The 16,878-nt window shown below is 30.9% G+C and overlaps 2 protein-coding genes and 1 pseudogene across 3 annotated transcripts; all 3 read right to left on the bottom strand.

The window, feature by feature from the left end:
* Nucleotides 1-1,569: 1,569 nt before the first annotated feature.
* LOC106330259 lies at nt 1,570-5,582 on the bottom strand (annotated as a pseudogene).
* LOC106336507 (putative F-box protein At3g16210) lies at nt 2,764-4,339 on the bottom strand. 2 transcript variants are annotated; one of them, XM_013775350.1, is made up of 3 exons: nt 3,585-4,337; nt 2,978-3,437; nt 2,764-2,860 (listed from the first exon to the last, which is right to left on the bottom strand). In XM_013775350.1, exons 1-2 carry the CDS (start codon nt 4,129-4,131, stop codon nt 2,980-2,982), a joined length of 1,005 nt encoding a protein of 334 aa, XP_013630804.1. In that variant the 5' UTR covers nt 4,132-4,337; the 3' UTR covers nt 2,764-2,860; nt 2,978-2,979. The 2 variants fall into 2 exon arrangements, with proteins under 2 accessions (XP_013630804.1, XP_013630803.1); XM_013775349.1 differs by having other exon boundaries at nt 2,978-4,339.
* Nucleotides 5,583-5,797: 215 nt separating the features above from the next.
* Nucleotides 5,798-7,814, bottom strand: LOC106336508. Its single transcript, XM_013775351.1, has 8 exons — nt 7,705-7,814; nt 7,550-7,635; nt 7,318-7,423; nt 7,101-7,213; nt 6,928-6,993; nt 6,726-6,816; nt 6,553-6,617; nt 5,798-6,232 (listed from the first exon to the last, which is right to left on the bottom strand). Exons 1-8 carry the CDS (start codon nt 7,706-7,708, stop codon nt 6,056-6,058), a joined length of 708 nt encoding a protein of 235 aa, XP_013630805.1. The 5' UTR covers nt 7,709-7,814; the 3' UTR covers nt 5,798-6,055.
* Nucleotides 7,815-16,878: the final 9,064 nt, after the last annotated feature.

Genomic DNA, 16,878 nt, shown 5'->3' with positions numbered 1-16,878 from the left:
AACGCGTTTAACGCGTAACCGAACTTCCACCCACTCCCTTGTTGACACGCGTCCACCAACAGACGTTTCTTCCCGAGCCAACGAAACACTCGTCTCCTCCGCTTTCTTCTTTTTTTAATATTTTTTTAATCAAAAAAAAAATAAAGAGACGGCCCAAATTAACCGCGATGCGGATGCTCTAAGAGTATTATTAATTTGTGGGTTTATTATGAAAGTTTAAAGATTTAAAATTGAAATAATCTCGTTTTGAAAATTTTTAGTGGAATTAAGCATCACGTCAACGGTGTTTATAATTATATCCACTATAATAATAAAGAAAACACGTGAGCCTTTTTCATAGTTTTTATTGAGAGTATTATTAATTTGAGGGTTATATTATAAAATTTTAAAATCTTATATATTAGAACAGAATTCACAACTTTGATTCATGTGTATTTTTTGTTAAAAATAGACACTCACTAGAAATCATTTATCATTCATTTATTACTAATAATATGAATTAATAATATATCATTCCTAATATAACATCGATTTCTAAAAACCCGGATTGGTTAACAAACTCACCTTGATTCATGTGTACTATTTTTATTTGGATCATCATTTAATTTTTTTATTAAATGTATGTCCTTAATGCTAATATATAATCTTTTAACTACTTAAATCATAATATAATTTAATATCTTTTAATTTAAAATATAAATATATATATTTAATTTTCTTAACAAATGTGTTGAAAAACATTATAACAATATCTTAATTATCAAAAATTGTATATAAGTATTTTAACTAATTTTGTAATTAGTAATAAAATTAATGTTATTATCCATTAATATATATATACTCATTTATCTTTTATAAAATAAAAAAAATTATATCAAATTTTACTACTTTGTAGTTATATCTATCATTTTAAAAGAAAACATTGTATTTAACTAAATATGATAAAATTATTTTAAATTGATAAATTAATATATTTTATTTTCACAAACATTAAAAATTTATTCTAGAAATATAATATGTTGGTAGAACGGGTTAACATTAGTAAATTAGATAATTCACGTATAAAATTAACTTATCTTAAACTTTTATATATATATATATATATATAGTTATTATTTTAAGTGAATAAACATAAAAAAATATCGATAAAAGGAAATCTAGCGCTTTGAATTACGGATCAAGATCATGATAATTGAATAAAAAATAATTTTAAAATACTATAATAAAAAATATCAAATATATGTGATGATTTGAAATAATCAATTAACTTACAGCATGAAAACTATCAAATTGTTATATTTAAAATAATTATATATAAACATTTAAATATATAAGTAACTTTAAAAATATATTCTAATTTTGTAAAATATATATAAACATGAAAATTAATACTCGCACGGTTGTGCGGGTCCAAATCTAGTTTGAAAGTTTAAAATGAAAGTAATGACCACTTTAGAGATTTTTAATGGGATTTTCCCTCAACAAATATGTTCAGTATATGTATTAGTTGTAAAAAGTACAAGCACGTTGTAGATCGGTTTATTGATGACCAAGACAAACCAAACCGAAGACACTTATTTGGGTAACATAAGATGACCGGTACAATTTTACAATTCGGTTCACTTCTCAAAGTTGTGAAATTTCATAGTGTCACACACATAGCAGAGACATGTTGGGACTCAGGTAAAGCTTGAGACTTGAGAGAGTCTAGCTGGTTTAATGTTTCTTCTCAGTCTCTATGTTCTCCAGGAAAGGGTATGGAAGCACAGCAACGGTAATAACCGCTCTGGTCAAACACAAAACGCTGTGATAGATGAGCTTCTTGGATCAGATACTCTCCCCAGTCTTCGTTTCCAAACTGTTTGTGGATCTCTCTTGCATCAAACGTATCCATCTTCTTTCTCTTGTCCTTTCTGAGACCACACAATGTTCTTCAGATAATCAGACTCTTGCAACATTGTTTTCTTTATCCGGACATAAAATCTGAAGTTGGGATTAAGAATCACCTCTTCCTGTGCCTCACGTTCATCACAGTAGCGTGCAGCTGCCCAAAATAGATGTTAGCCAAGTGAATGCAACAATCTCACCATAGGTCATAAACTCAGAAAGCTCTTCTTACCTTCAAGCTTTGGTTTGCATCTTTTTCTAAAACAAGTCCAGCTTTCACAAATGCATCAGTAATAACCTCTGAACTTGCGGTTAAGAAAAGTCAACAGCACATAACGCTAAAACTCTAAATTAACATTAACACTGAAAGCTAGGATACTACAAGCACGTAAAAGCCGTCCTTCATCACCAATTTCTTCAACAGGAATGTAAAGCACACGAGCCTTAGCCAATGATCCTCTCATACAATCCTTAACAAGATAACAAAACAGCAGATGAGTGAGGCAAAACCAACCGGTAGGTAAATGAAAGCAAAGCAAAAGGAACGTATCAATCTCACCAGTCCTTTAAGTCTAATGAATAACGGCCTGTTATCCAAAGCATCCATCACACCAGGAGATATACTCTTGTCTTTTTTTTTTTTCAGAAAACAAAACATTCAATGTCTTGAAGCATTCCTAAAAGGAATGAACACAATCTCTTCAGAAAGAAACTACCTTCAGAACATCACGAGCTGTATTGATTCTATCTTTGTTCCATAGCTTCAGCATAAGCACAATCAAGTGAATATGGACTTTTCAATCCCCAAGTCTGCCAATGTGTAAAACGTACCAAACATGTTAGAGGAACAAGCCTTTTCTACCGGACATTCCACAGAGTTAGTTCATGTTCTTTTTTCATCCACTGGCTGGAGGTTTTGTTCATCAGCACCTATGATATGGTTTCCGAGAATAGAGTTCTGAAAATTGACTAACTGGAAGCGATACAAAGACAAATAAACAATGATATATGTTAATTACTGTCTTGTCTTTGATGAAGATAGATAGATAGATAAGAACAAAACAAAGTAAATAAAAGAGCTCAAAAGAACCTTTAAAGCTTCCACCGTCCAGGAATAGGGACAAGCGTTTCAACATAAGTCAGAAGATGCCCACAGGAATAGAGGGACAAACTAGTCTCAACATTTGTCAAACTTTTCTCCTCTAAGTTGTACGCAAGCAGTTTTGACTCTCTTTTCATTGATTCTTTCCCATCAATATTTACTAAAACTAGTAGCAATCCTGCATAAGTTATCGCAGACACTACAAAAATGCGATGTATACGACAACTAGTCGAGATTTCAAGAATGCCAGGCGAGAGAATGCAAATCTTGCTCCAAGATTTGATACCACCACCAATCTTGTCGTCATGTTGGGCAGACCAAACGATTAAACCACCGGACAGGGCGTCAACCCCTACTGTACATAGGCCGCCTCCTCTCAACCCGCCCGCTATAACTTCAGGAAATCCTTTACCGCAATTACTCGGACCTGGGTAGAATTTGAAAGTCTCTGACACCAAATCAAAGCCCAAAAACTTATCAGTTACTTTTACCTTAGCATCATAGACATGCCAGTAGATATTTTCACCAACCAGTGTTCCAGGAACTCTACTGTGGAGCATGCCAATGTCACGGAACTCAATCATCCGAGACGCACCTGACTTTAAGGAAAACACAAGTGCTTCAGAGTGGATGCCTTGCTTCTTAAGAAGCAATACAATCTTATAATCTTGACTTGAGGGGTCATACCCAAAACCCATCTCAGACCATTCACGGACATCAGGTTTGCGTATTTCTCTTAATACCCTCAGTGACGGGTTCCAAACACCAAAAATACGATTATCAAAACAAAAGCAAAACAGTCCATGGCAGTGACCAAGTAAAGAAGCATCGATAACCAATCTCTCACCTCTAGCGTTCAAGATATTATTCGCTTGGAGTATCATCTCAGCCTTGTTGCCACTATTATCACAAGAAAAACGACCGAGTAGAATATCCGAAAGACGGAACGACACAATCCTCGTTGGGGCATGAGTCATGTGCTGTCTATAAAACCGCTCGTCTTGGAACAACGAACGCCAAGTTTTGCAGACGCATCTAAACCGTATTAAGTCCTTAACAGGAACCCTAGCGAGTATTTCAACCACTAATTCAAAAGGAAGCTCTCTTCTTCTCATCATCTTCAGTTTTCTAGATGACGACATACCTTAGCAATCCGTCCAAAATCCCAAACTGTTTTTCTTCTTTCTAAAGCCTCTCAAACTGATGTCTGAAAAAAGCAATCCGTCGAAGATTCCAATAAATAAATCTCTGTTTTTCTTCTTTCTAAAGCGTCTCAAACTGACGTGGAAAAAGCGTTATGTCTCTCTCTCCTTATTTTTATAGGGAAAAGGTTGTCAAATCTAACCTAGGAATAGGACTTTCCAAATCTTTAATTGGTTTATGGAAATTAATTTTGAATTGCTGATTAAAACCAAGCGTCGTGACTTTCCCCTTTTTGGTGGCCGAGATTGTTTTGTTTATGGGCTTGGGCCCTTACGTTTGATCGGGTTTTGTTCGTTTGTTCCACCTTCTGATTTACACTTATTTAATAGTGTCTTTTGAGATAACCCGTTTTTAACCATTGGTTGTAGGCGGGTGGAATAATTCGAATAGTAAGAGACATGAGAGATTCTGGCTGGTTTAATGTTTCTTCTCAGTCTCTGTGTTCTCCGGGAAAAGGTATGGAAGCACAGCAATGGTAATAACCGCTCTGGTCAAACACAAAACGCTGTGATAGATGAGCTTCTTGGATCAGATACTCTCCCCAGTCTTCGTTTCCAAACTGTTTATGTATCTCCCTTGCAAAATGATCTTCACTCCCATCTCGTCTTCAATTTTCATCTGTGTAGTCCCTCTTTTTTTTTTTGGCAAAGTTCGCAAACACATTAGCACTAAAGTAAACCCCCACAAGTGTATATGATTAACAAAACAGAGCTCTTACTCTTTCCCTTTAATGAACTTCATCAAAGAAGCCCCAACCTGCGGACCAATCACACAAAGTCAGACAAAATCAGTTTAAAACAAAAGAGGTTACAGGAAACATCAGGACCTCAAGAGAAACTGAATGCTTTCCAGCTGAGACAACTGGTGCTCTCTCAGAAACACCACTTGGTTTGCTACACTGACCTTCTGCTGCTTCTGTTTCAACATGAGAGAATCCATGTAAGATATATATAAAAAAAAAGCTATTAAACGATCAAACTGCTAAAGTATAACCTGAATAAACAACGGAAGAGGAGCGAGTGGAGATGGGTCTCCACACTAAATTCACCATCTTTTCCTTCTTGCTTCCTCCATCCATTGCAGCGTTCCCCTTAAAGCTCATGATACTGAAACGTTCCTTCAACGTCAAACATCAATTCAATGCTATGAAGAGAAGAGAAGACAAAATGAGTTTGTTTTTATAAGAAAAAAAAAAAAGTAGCTTACTTGCTTCGATTTAAGACATCTACTCGTAAATCCAACTACACGATCAATCCTAAGATTCCAAAAAGAAACGATATGAAACATAAACAGAGATGATAAAGATTCGATTTTTATCAGAACCGAACCTGAAGAAGAGAGACCTGCAAGTTAACATCTGTCTTTCCTCCGCCTCCTCACCCGTGCCGATGTTTTATTTATTTTTAAATTATCACTAATAACCCCATAACTTCTAAGATATTATAGTATTTACCACGTAGTTTTGAAATTGACTGTTATGACCTAAAGTATGCTTTGCTCAAATTATTCATACAAAGCTGCTTCTCACCTCTACTGTGTTCCTTGTTGTAAACATGATTAAGATTTGATAGAGAACCTAGTCGAAGAGATAAAAGATCAACCAGGTAAGATATGAAGTTCTTTTGTTTATTTTGATATAGCAAGCCATATTATGATGTTTAAATCACACATATATTACATATGCTGCTGCAATCACACACACACACTCACACTCACACTCACACTCCCACACAAATATTACATATGTTGACATTACCACTGATCACTGTTTTGACATAGATGGTCTTGTTCGTTTGGAGGTCGCCTAGCGTAGGGCAACCAGAGTCTGCGACGTTTGATTAAACGTGGCTATTGATCATTTTCTTATGCTGGAAAAGTTAGTGAACCATGGGAAGGGTAGTAGACGTTCGAGAAACCCCAAATTCGTTGTGAGATATCAGCTTTTTCTATTTTATATTCACCCCAATCTTTTTCCCGAAACACTCTTTGTATCTCTCGCGCATCAAAAGTCTCCCCTTTACTCATCATCGTGAGATGTAGCTGCAATTTAAAAAAAAAAAAAAAGGAACAGCCATGACACCATCTTATTTTAATCACTGTAGATTTTTCAGTTTCTGATAAAACAACTAGAGCATAGCACTGAAAAGAACTCTTAAGCGTTAAAATGATGTTTGACCAAAAAAAAAAAGCGTTAAAATGATAATATTAATATTTTTTCTTTTAAATAATTAAATTAGTATAGAAATGACATGTGGATGGTGAATTTGCCACAGATGCATAAACTTCTATATCAGCTCTCTTATCTTCAACATTATTTTTCATTATGCATGTAATAAAACCTACAAATAATAATTATATACCTTCAAGCGTGACTTTTCTTTTTCCGCAGCAAGTTTATCAGGCACAAATGCATCGATCATAACATCTAGATTAGGGAGTCAAAGAATTTGAAAGCTTTTGCAAACTGAGACTAGATATAAGTTCATCTAAGGCACAAGAGTGATAAAAACAAGCTCTTAGAGAATTAGGATACGACATGCCCTCAGTAGACGGCCTACATTCCCAACTTCTTCAACAGGTGCATAGAGCACCCGGGTTTTGTCTAAAGATTCCTCCATACATTCCTTAACAAGAGAAAAATATACAGAGCAAATCATTGGGGATAAAGTCAAAGTTTATATTTCAAGCCACTAGAAATATTGTGGTCACTTAAAGCCAAGGATGTTCCATTTTACCAATCCTCTAAGTCGTATGGCGACAGGTCGGTTATCCAAAGCATCATTCACATTTTTAGAAATATCCTGATTTTCATAAAGCAAAAAAACAAGCACTCAATCATCAAAGGCAATCCTAGAAGAAGAAGAAGAAGCATACAATATCTCTTAACGCACGGGAAACTAATTATAACCTTAAGGACACGCTTAGCTTTATCCAAATCTTTCACGTCCTTTAAGTTTAGCATAACCACAGTCAAATGTAATTTACTTGGCGAAACAAGCAATGATTCGTGGAAACCCATATCTGTCCAGTATAAAAAAATGGTATGACAAAGGGAAACAAAAATTTAATACCAAAACAAACACTAATAATTAAATTTTTTATTAACTTTTTTTGTTTGATCTTACTCACTACAGAAGCCTGAAAACCCTTAACCTCATCCTGCAGCTTAGAGTGTGTGGCTAATGGTAGTGAAATGAAGTGTGTAAACACTTCTCTATGACCTTGGAAAATCTACCAAACATGTTTGAGATTTCAGCGATCAAAGAAAAGTAAGAAAACAAATTAGTAACTTATCAAAGGACAGAGATTTCTCAACACTGATGATGAAGAATTAATCTCGGAAATAGATCAGCAAACCTGTTTGCCTTTGGAGAGGGATGAGATGGAAGATCCCCCGAGATCCTGTCTTGATAAGCTCCCCTTCGACGAATCCTTGGACAAATCTGTATAATCCAAATGATCAAATCCAAATACACTCGATGAGAATCAAGAAAGAGAGAAAGAGACTTTACCCATACTCAAAAATGAAACTGTGCCAGCGTTAATACTTCCCACGTTACAATATAGCCTGGTCACACTATCGGAATTAGGTTGAATTAGTGTGTGAAATGAATATAAATAGATCATAAGACATGCATGCTACCTCTGTTCCTTAAAATATATTCTCTCCGTTTCACTTTATTTGTCTTTGTAGAGAAAATATTTCTTTTCAAAATAAATTTTGTTTTATAATTTCAATGCAAAATTTATTGAACTTGTATTCCAATCTATTTTTCTATTGGTTGAAATGTGGTTAGATGTATTTGTAATGACGTTTTTTTTTAGTAAATATATAAAATTAAATGTTTTCTTAATATGTGTGTACAATTCTAAAACTACAAATAAAATGAAACATGTAGTATACTTTTAATGTTTTCACATATGAAAACACATTAAATCTCTCTCTCTCCATCATTTTTCGCAGTTAGCTATTTTCAATAATTTTTAAGAAATAATAATTAGATAAATGCAGTTTTTTAAATATATATATTTTACAATGAAAAGCACAAAAAACTCATAAAGTCGTAATTTTGAGAAAACAGATGCTTTTTTATGACTTTAAGCATTAGTGCAACTTAATCAAAGTTAAGCACTAATTCTAACGTTATGCTTTAGATTAAACAATGATTATACCCATGCGTTTCTCTTCCAAGACTTTGATCTAAATGCTTTTGAAAAAAATATATATAAAGTTAGTGATTACAGAACACACGCGATTAGGTGTCCAAACTGTATTCTTTTAAATATCACTAGGTGAAGACCTGCATAAATACCACGATTTTTTTTCTATATTTTGTAAATATGTTTTTTCTCTATCCCACCTATACCCACAAAAAACTCGTAAAGTCGTAGATTAAAGAAAACAAGATGCTTTGTAATGACTTTAAGCATATATAGTGCTAAAGTCCGGCACCGATTCTAATTAACTTTAAACTTTAGATTAAACAATGACTATACCCAACGCGGGAATTAAATTGGCCAAACAAATAGAAACTGAACAGAAAACAACTGCTACTCATTTAAGAAAAAACTAGATTAACAATTAAAACTATAATTTTTTTAAATAATAAATTTTTATTTTTCGGTTCATTAACTTTAAATTTAAAAAAAATAAGTAAACAGATATTTTTCCTGTTTAGTTTAACAATGTTTTAATTTAATTTTTGGTATATTAAAATTATTTTAGGACATATATCCAAATTTAGTTATACTTTATTCAAGAATATTACTATAATTTAAAATTTCATCATTAATTTATATAGGTATCTTTAAATTAATCAAAATTTTATATATTCAAAATTTATTTATATTTGATTTAGAAATCTTGTCATAATTCAAAATTTTAATTTTTAACTTTTTTAAAAAAAATACTGTCATAAAAAGTTAACTATTAAAATTGTAATATTGTTATAAGATAAAAGTTATATCATATTTTTTACAAAGCCGTGTCATTTTTTTTGAAAATTAACATAGCGCAGACATATAAACAAATAATGTTTAAGGAATCATATTTGTTAACATATAATGTAACTTTGGCTGCTTAGAGCGACCTCTCTTTTAACATTTATTAGAGATTGACATGCACGTCTGTACGGGTGTTAATTTTTACTTTTTCATAAATTGATATTTTCTTTTTACTGATTAGTGTTATACTCCTTCCGTTTCATATTGTAACTAGTTTTAGGAACAAAATTTTGTTTCAAAATGTAAGTAGTTTTCATATTTCTAGGTAACTTTTATATTTATTGAATATAGTGTGACCAATCAAATTAAATAAACTTATTTTTGATTGGTTAAATTATATCTAACCTATTTATTATACAATACTTTTTAAAATATAATAATTTTCTTAATGTTTGTGCTTTTAGGCAAAACTACTTATATTAAAAAACGGAGGGAGTATATTTTATATGTATCATGATGTAATCAATTGTATAAGTATTTGAATATTTTTAGGTTCATATACATTAGAACCGAACCATAATCAAATTGGGTAATTTGATTACTTTTGGTTATTTGGTTATTTTTAGTTTATTTTTAATTAGAATTCAAAAAACCCAAATCAAATCGGTTAATATGGTTACTTTTGGTTCAAATATCCAGAATTATTTTAGAGACATTAGTTTTTGGACATTTTTAGGTTTCTATACATAAAAACCAAATCCATCCATACTTGGGAGAATCCAACTTGAAACCCACCCAAAAATTTACAATGCCCGAATAAAGTCTAATTTGAAAACCCAAAAAATACGATATCCGAAAGGAACAACTCGTACCTGAACTGGTACCCGAATGTCTATGACTAACTAATTCTGCAAACAAATAAAAAACGTTTTGTTAACTATTTTGAATTTTGTCACAAATGAAGAAATTTCATTTAAACATGTCGAATTGTTATGGTTAATATGTAAATAAACACTGCCAAAATATAATAGTAAATATGATTAGTGAAGTAGTTAAAAAGAGTGAGAAAATGAAGCGAAAAGATACAATAAAACACTTCAAAATAGGTAATTTATGTTTTGTACTTTTGTAATAAATGAAGCGAAAAGATACAATTAAACACCAACATATTAGATTTTATTTTTGAACATAAATATTTTCTACGTACGAAAATAAAATATATAAATATATAAATTTAATACAATTTTATTATATTTTGCTCAATATAGTAATTTTCTTTTAATATGATTGATTATGATTATATAATAGATAAAATATTATATATTTTTTTTATAAACGATAACTGAATATATTAATGTATAATTATTAATTTCGTAATTAATGAAAATATTTAAATATAATTTCGAAAATGAAGAACTTGTAAAAATCTTCTAAAACAAATTTGTCAGAATTTTAAAATAAATATTTTTATATTTAAAATGAAAAGATATCAAAAGATATTATGATTAAAATAGTTTAAAGATTCTATGTATTATTAGTCTTAATAAAATGCATTTAATATGATTTCTAACTAATGATCCAAATTAAAAAATAATACATGAAAGAAGTCATGACTTTTATTTTAATATGTAAGATGTATTCTGAAATATACTTTGTTCTTGGTGACAAATCTTAAGGTTTTTCATTTTTTTGTTTCTTTTGCATAAAAAAGTTTTAGGAACTATCTATTAACATCTCTTTTACATTTCAATAAATTCATTAGAGCTCAAATCCACTTGTTTGGATTTCTTTCATGAACCATATGAATGGAAGTAGCCGCTCGAGTCAAACCATGATCGTTTTGAGATTTTGAAAGGAACAACCACGACACCATCTTATTTGATCACTGTAGGCTACATTCATCATCGTGGGATGTAGCTGCAGAAAAAAGGAACAACCATGAAACCCTCTCATTAATCACTGTAGATTTTTCAGTTTCTGATAGGAGATTTATAAACTATTTACCGTCAAGGGTGACTTTGCATCTTCGTTAGCAAGTTTATCATGCACAAATGCATCGATCCCAAGATCTAGTTAGAGAGTTTAAATAATTTGAGATCTCTTGCGCGTAATAAAAACAAGCTCTTAGAGAAATTAGGATAAGACACGCCCTTAGCAGACGGCCTTCATCCCCAACTTCTTCAACATGTTCACACAGAGCACACGCTAGTTTCGTCTAAAGATCCATCCATACAATCCTTAACATGAGAAAAATACACAAACCAAATCATTGTTGATAAAGTCAATTTTTATGTTTCAAGCCCGTAGAAATATTGTAGTAACGTAAAGCTAAGAATGTTCCATCTTACAATCCTTAAAGTCGCATGAAAACGAATGCTTGAAAAAAAATCTGTTTTCACATGATAATCATCTGATCACACACATGCACAACACAAGCATAATCCAAATCAAATCCAAAAACACTCGAGGAGAATCAAGAAAGATAGAGAGAGAGACTTAAATAATACTCAAAGCGCACTTTGCCGGCGTTGAAGACTTTTTACGTTAACCTCTTTTTATTTTTATTAAACATCTAAAAAGCGTAAAGAAGTTGCAAGAGGACTGACCAAAGGTTAAATTCTACGGTTGTTTCATCAAGGATGTCTATGCCTGCTCATACCAACATTTTTTTTTTATCAAGAAAACAATACTGGAAAAGTTAACTTGGCAATCATAAAGAAAGGGAATATATATATATAAAGATTTACTTGTAACCCCGGTTATCGTAATGTTTGCATTAGTGCTACTCGTAATCGTGTCTGGGGAGATCTCCACAGTGTTGACAACAACGGGATAGTCAAAAGTCCCTACCAAAAGAAAGAAAAAAACAGAAGAAAATGATACCAACATCTTACTACGAATATTTTTTTTAACTTTCACAAATCAAAGTAGCATTATTTTGCTTTTTTTTATCAAAAATAAAGTAATACAAAAATAAACATTAACCGCTACTTACTATTGCAGGTTACGAATCCAGTAGATAAGCCCAAAGCAGCCGGTAAGAAAAAGAGTGATACAAGGAGCAGAAGAAGCGAGGGCTGGCCATGAGATATCGCCATATATATAATAATTAGCTCTCGATCCTCAGTAGATAGTCTTTATATCCTTTTTGTGTTTGGCCTAATTAAATGTTTATGTCTATATATGCCTGTCTGCCTCCCTTTTCTAATAGTTGGTAGATTATAAGATTTTGCTACTCAAACTAATATATATTATAATAATTTTCCATGTTATATGCGAGAACCTTAAAATATAGTAAGTTGTTAAAATATTGTATGGCTGTTTGGTTTGACAAAAGAAATATGTAGTAGTGGAGGACGTGTTGGCCTGTTGCGCTTACATGAATGCAACCGATTATAAGATTGGCTGTAAAGTAATACCCCTATATCTATACATGCCTGCCGGCCTGCTATTTTATAGTCGGTAGATTATAAGATTTTGCTACTCGAGATAATATCCCTTAATTATAATAATTTCTCATGTCATACGCGAGGACCATAAAATATAGTAGTTGTTAAAATATTGTATCGCAGTTTGGTTTGACAAAATAAATATGTAGTAGTGTGATAATCGGTGGATTATAATAGTTGCGCTTACATCATGAATGCAATAAATTAAACTAAAATGAACAATTTCGTCTACAACCATGTGATTGATTCCCAGCATATGATATCATTTTATTTAATTACTAGGTTAAGATCCGCGCCTTGCGCGGAATCAACATTATATATATAAATTATTTTATGTATTAAATATTTTTACATATTATGAAATAATAAATATATATTAAATAATTAAAAGTCAGTAACTATTAAATATATAATTAAATTGGTGCGAACATATAAATCAATTTTATTAATCCAAAAAATATTTTTTTTTATATTTGATAGGATATGTTATTAAATTTAAATGATACTAATATAGATAATATAAATTACTGATAACAAAATTTTCATTGTGGGATTAATAGTTTTAGTAATTTATAATTTAAAAAAAAAATAAGTTGTCAATGATCGTTCAAAACTTTTATCAAAAAAATTGTTCAAAGTAAATTTTGAAACTAAAATATTGTATTTTACATGGTGTATAGTTTAATTTAAAATAATATATATATATTAATCTTGATAATTAATTAAATTAGACTTTTTACTTATATAATTTTTGTAATCATTTGTATTTTGTCATAACAAAAATTTTAAACCATGGATCATAAAATTTGAATGTGAGACTTTTAACAGTTTTAATAATTTATAGCCGTTTGTAAAAATTCAAAATATAAGATATACATAAAAATCTAAATTTTTATTATATGGTTATTGTGGTTGTTTAATTTATTTAATAGTTTAAAATTAAACTAATATGATAGAAGATACACTATTTTTTATCAAATCTTTATTATTCAAAATCATTAATTGCCATATATACTTTAGCCACATTAGGCAATTCCGTAAATTTTATTTAAGAAAATAATAAAGTACATTAATGATGAATTTATTGTTAGTTTAATAAAAATCTTATTATATAATTAGATGGACCAACATATTTCTTTAATGATTCTAAGAATCATTATAGTGATGACATGTGGTTACAAAAAGAAGTTATAATGCTTCTCAAATAATATATAGGGGATTACTTATCCTGTATAGAGACTAACAATACATTGTTTGAAAAGGAAAACAAATAAAGTATTACATTCAGATGGGTATGATTCAGAAAAACTGGACATCACTCCACTATATTTGTTGTTATGCATCACGAAAGAACACACCCGGCTCGTGTTCTGGAACCCTTATTCGGGGGGAATCTCGGTGAGCCTGCGTCGAACGACCCGCTCAATACAACGGGTACTGGTATAGTTATGTTCTCATATTCGACAAATAGCATCCATATATTCCCAGACCGAGAGCTTTGCACGAGATCTACCATGTAAACTCTAATTCAAGAGGGTTTTTAATGTCACCAGAGACCGGTATGTTAAGGGAAATACGTAGATAAGAGCATGTTTATTGCAGGTCTCTTAGGTTGGGTTTCCTAGCGTAATATAAGATACGGAGATGTCTCTTATATCTCTTATTTAAGAGACGTCTCTTAATTTTTTTAGTTAAAAATTAAGAGGCCGTATTTTATATTACGCTAAGAAATCCAATCTAAGATACCTACAAAAAACATGCTCTAAGGATTCACGAGAAACATTTGTTATTTACTTTGTTTTGATAAGATTTCTATGATAAGAGTGTCATGCTTGAAGAGAAATAATTAGGCAATCTGTAGTCCACTCTGCCCTTTCAAATTAATACTTAGGCGCTTTGTGAATCTATCCTCTGCTTCTTGGTTTTGGCTCTAGTCAATCAGTGATCAGCATCGTAACAACTTTTTGTTCTGTTGTAACCTTGGTCTTCTCTACCGATGTTTTTATTTTTCAAAAATTAGCTCTAAACGCAGTTGTTCTCCAAACGCAGAAGCTGAAATATTTGTGATTGCGTTTGATAATGCCAATGCTGGGATACATTCGAAGCTTGTCATCCTCCTATGCTGTACCAGTACTGCCGCAAAGCCCATAAGGAGTAAGCCTGAAAGCAAGCAACACAGTCTGGCCCACGACCGAGTTGGTTCCTCGGGTTCCAATAGATCTTATCTCATTAGTATCCTAATCTTATTCATAATCTTATTCAAGCATATATTATATGGGAGAAATATAATATTATTCACCTCTCATTTTACTACCAATCAAAATGCCACATAGATTAATAATAAAATATATTATTTATTTTTAAAAAAATCTAAAATAATTGAAAAAATTAATGACGTTCATTTTAATGACACTAACGCCACTAACTAAACCCTGAATCTTAAATCTAAACCCAAAATCCTAAATTCTAAACCTTAAACCCAAATCTTATATTTTAAACCCAATTTCTAAACTCTAAACCCTAAACCCAAACCGTAAACTATAAACCCAAACCCTAGACCTTAAACTCAAACCCTAGATTTTAAACCAAAACCGTAAACTCTAAACCAAAACCCTAGACCTTAAACTCAAACCCTAGATCTTAAACTCAAACCTAGACTCTAAACCCAAATCTTAAACCCTAAAGAAACAACATCAACCCTAACCCAAACCTTTAGGATATAGGATTTGGGTTCAGGGTTTACGATTTGAGTTTAGGGTGTATGGATTAGATTTGGATATATGGTTTGAGTTTAGAGTCTATGATTTGGGTTTAGGATATAAGGTTTGGGTTTAGGGTTTACGGTTTGGGTTTAGGGTTTAAGATTTGGGTTTAGGATATAGGGTTTATGGTTTACAATTTGGGTTTAGAGTTTAGGATTTGGGTTTAGAGTTTAGATTTAAAGTTTAGAGTTTAGTTAGTGGCGTTAGCATCATTAAAATTGGCGTTATTTTTTTTTCAATTATTTCAGATTTTTGTAAATAAAATTAATATATTTTATTATTAATCTAGCTAATATTTTGATTGGTAATAGGAAAAGAAATGAATTTAAAGGTTCACGATCGGGGTGAACCCTTATTCAAATAAAAGCATCAATTAATTAGCAATCCATCTTAAAGCGTGGGAAGCGAGATCCTCGAGAGATGGACTTGCATTAACTACAACCATGTGATTGGTTACATTATGCATAAGATATTATTTAATCAATTACGAGACATTTGCTAAAAACAACCTGAATATTCAAGTCAAACCTAAAAGTGTACCCCACTTTCGGTCAAATGCAAAGCCAACCTGAAGGAAAAGTGAAAGTACTATTTAACTTTTATGACCAAACAAAAAAATAGAAATATATTTTACGTTTTTATCCTTCGGAAGTCTACACGTAATAAAAAAAGTCTACATATATATAGACTTCTTACGAAGTCTACCTTATAGACTTATTTTGGAATCTACACTCTAATTTGATCTAATGATTTAATTTTGAAAATGTATAAAAATAATTATTGTGATATTTTTAACTAATCATCAATATAATGGATAATATGAAGTAAATAAATTAAAATTTCATATAATTGAACAATTTTGAAGAATATATATTAATTTGGTTATCATGTGTTAGACAATGTTCATAGTTTAGAAACAAATGGTTCTAACATGTTATGTCTTTTAGTGATTAATTTCGTAGGGTTAGATTTTAGATTTTGTTTTGATTTTGTTTTATTAACTTAAATCTGCATATTAATGTTTAGTAGTTTATATTTTGTATAATTGAGACCTTTTGATTATCAAGCAAAACATTTAGGGTTTGAAATTTGTGGTTTAGAGTATCGTAGACCTACAATAAAGTCTATTTATTTGAAGACGTCTTTTTAGTCTATATTTTTCAAATTGTTTTACCAAAAATCATTATATTTAAACTAAGTTAAGTTCCTTAAAAAAAAATCATAAACTATAACTATTAAAAAATAAAGAAATAAATTTAGTAAATCATATATTAAAATTATTAAAATAATAAAGAATAAGCAACAATAATGACATTATTATAGTAGACTTCTAAAAAGGTCTACTATGTTATAGTAAAATCTACTTCAAAATTTTAATTTTATTAGACTTCAAAAGAAGTCAACAGCATCGTAAATTTTAACCTAGTTAGATTTTTGTCTCTCTGTATAAACAAAATTAATACAGTCTCTCTCTAAAGTGGCTACACAAGTTTTTAAAACTCTCTCCCTTCTCTCTAAAACTCTCTTCCTT

This window comes from Brassica oleracea, chromosome C3 (genome assembly GCF_000695525.1).
Source record: "Brassica oleracea var. oleracea cultivar TO1000 chromosome C3, BOL, whole genome shotgun sequence".
Classification (NCBI taxonomy): Eukaryota; Viridiplantae; Streptophyta; class Magnoliopsida; order Brassicales; family Brassicaceae; genus Brassica; species Brassica oleracea.
Note: the sequence above shows the minus strand (reverse complement) of the source record. Positions and strands in the feature narration are given on the sequence as shown.

Coding starts and splice junctions, on each gene's coding strand:
- LOC106336507 (XM_013775349.1), bottom strand. CDS start 4,131: ATGTCGTCATCTAGAAAACTGAAGATGATGAGAAGAAGAGAGCTTCCT.
- LOC106336508 (XM_013775351.1), bottom strand. Junction 6,618..6,725: donor CCGTCTACTGAGGGCATGTC/GTATCCTAATTC, acceptor TCCCTAATCTAG/ATGTTATGATCGATGCATTT. Junction 6,233..6,552: donor AAGAAAAGTCACGCTTGAAG/GTATATAATTAT, acceptor TTTAAATTGCAG/CTACATCTCACGATGATGAG.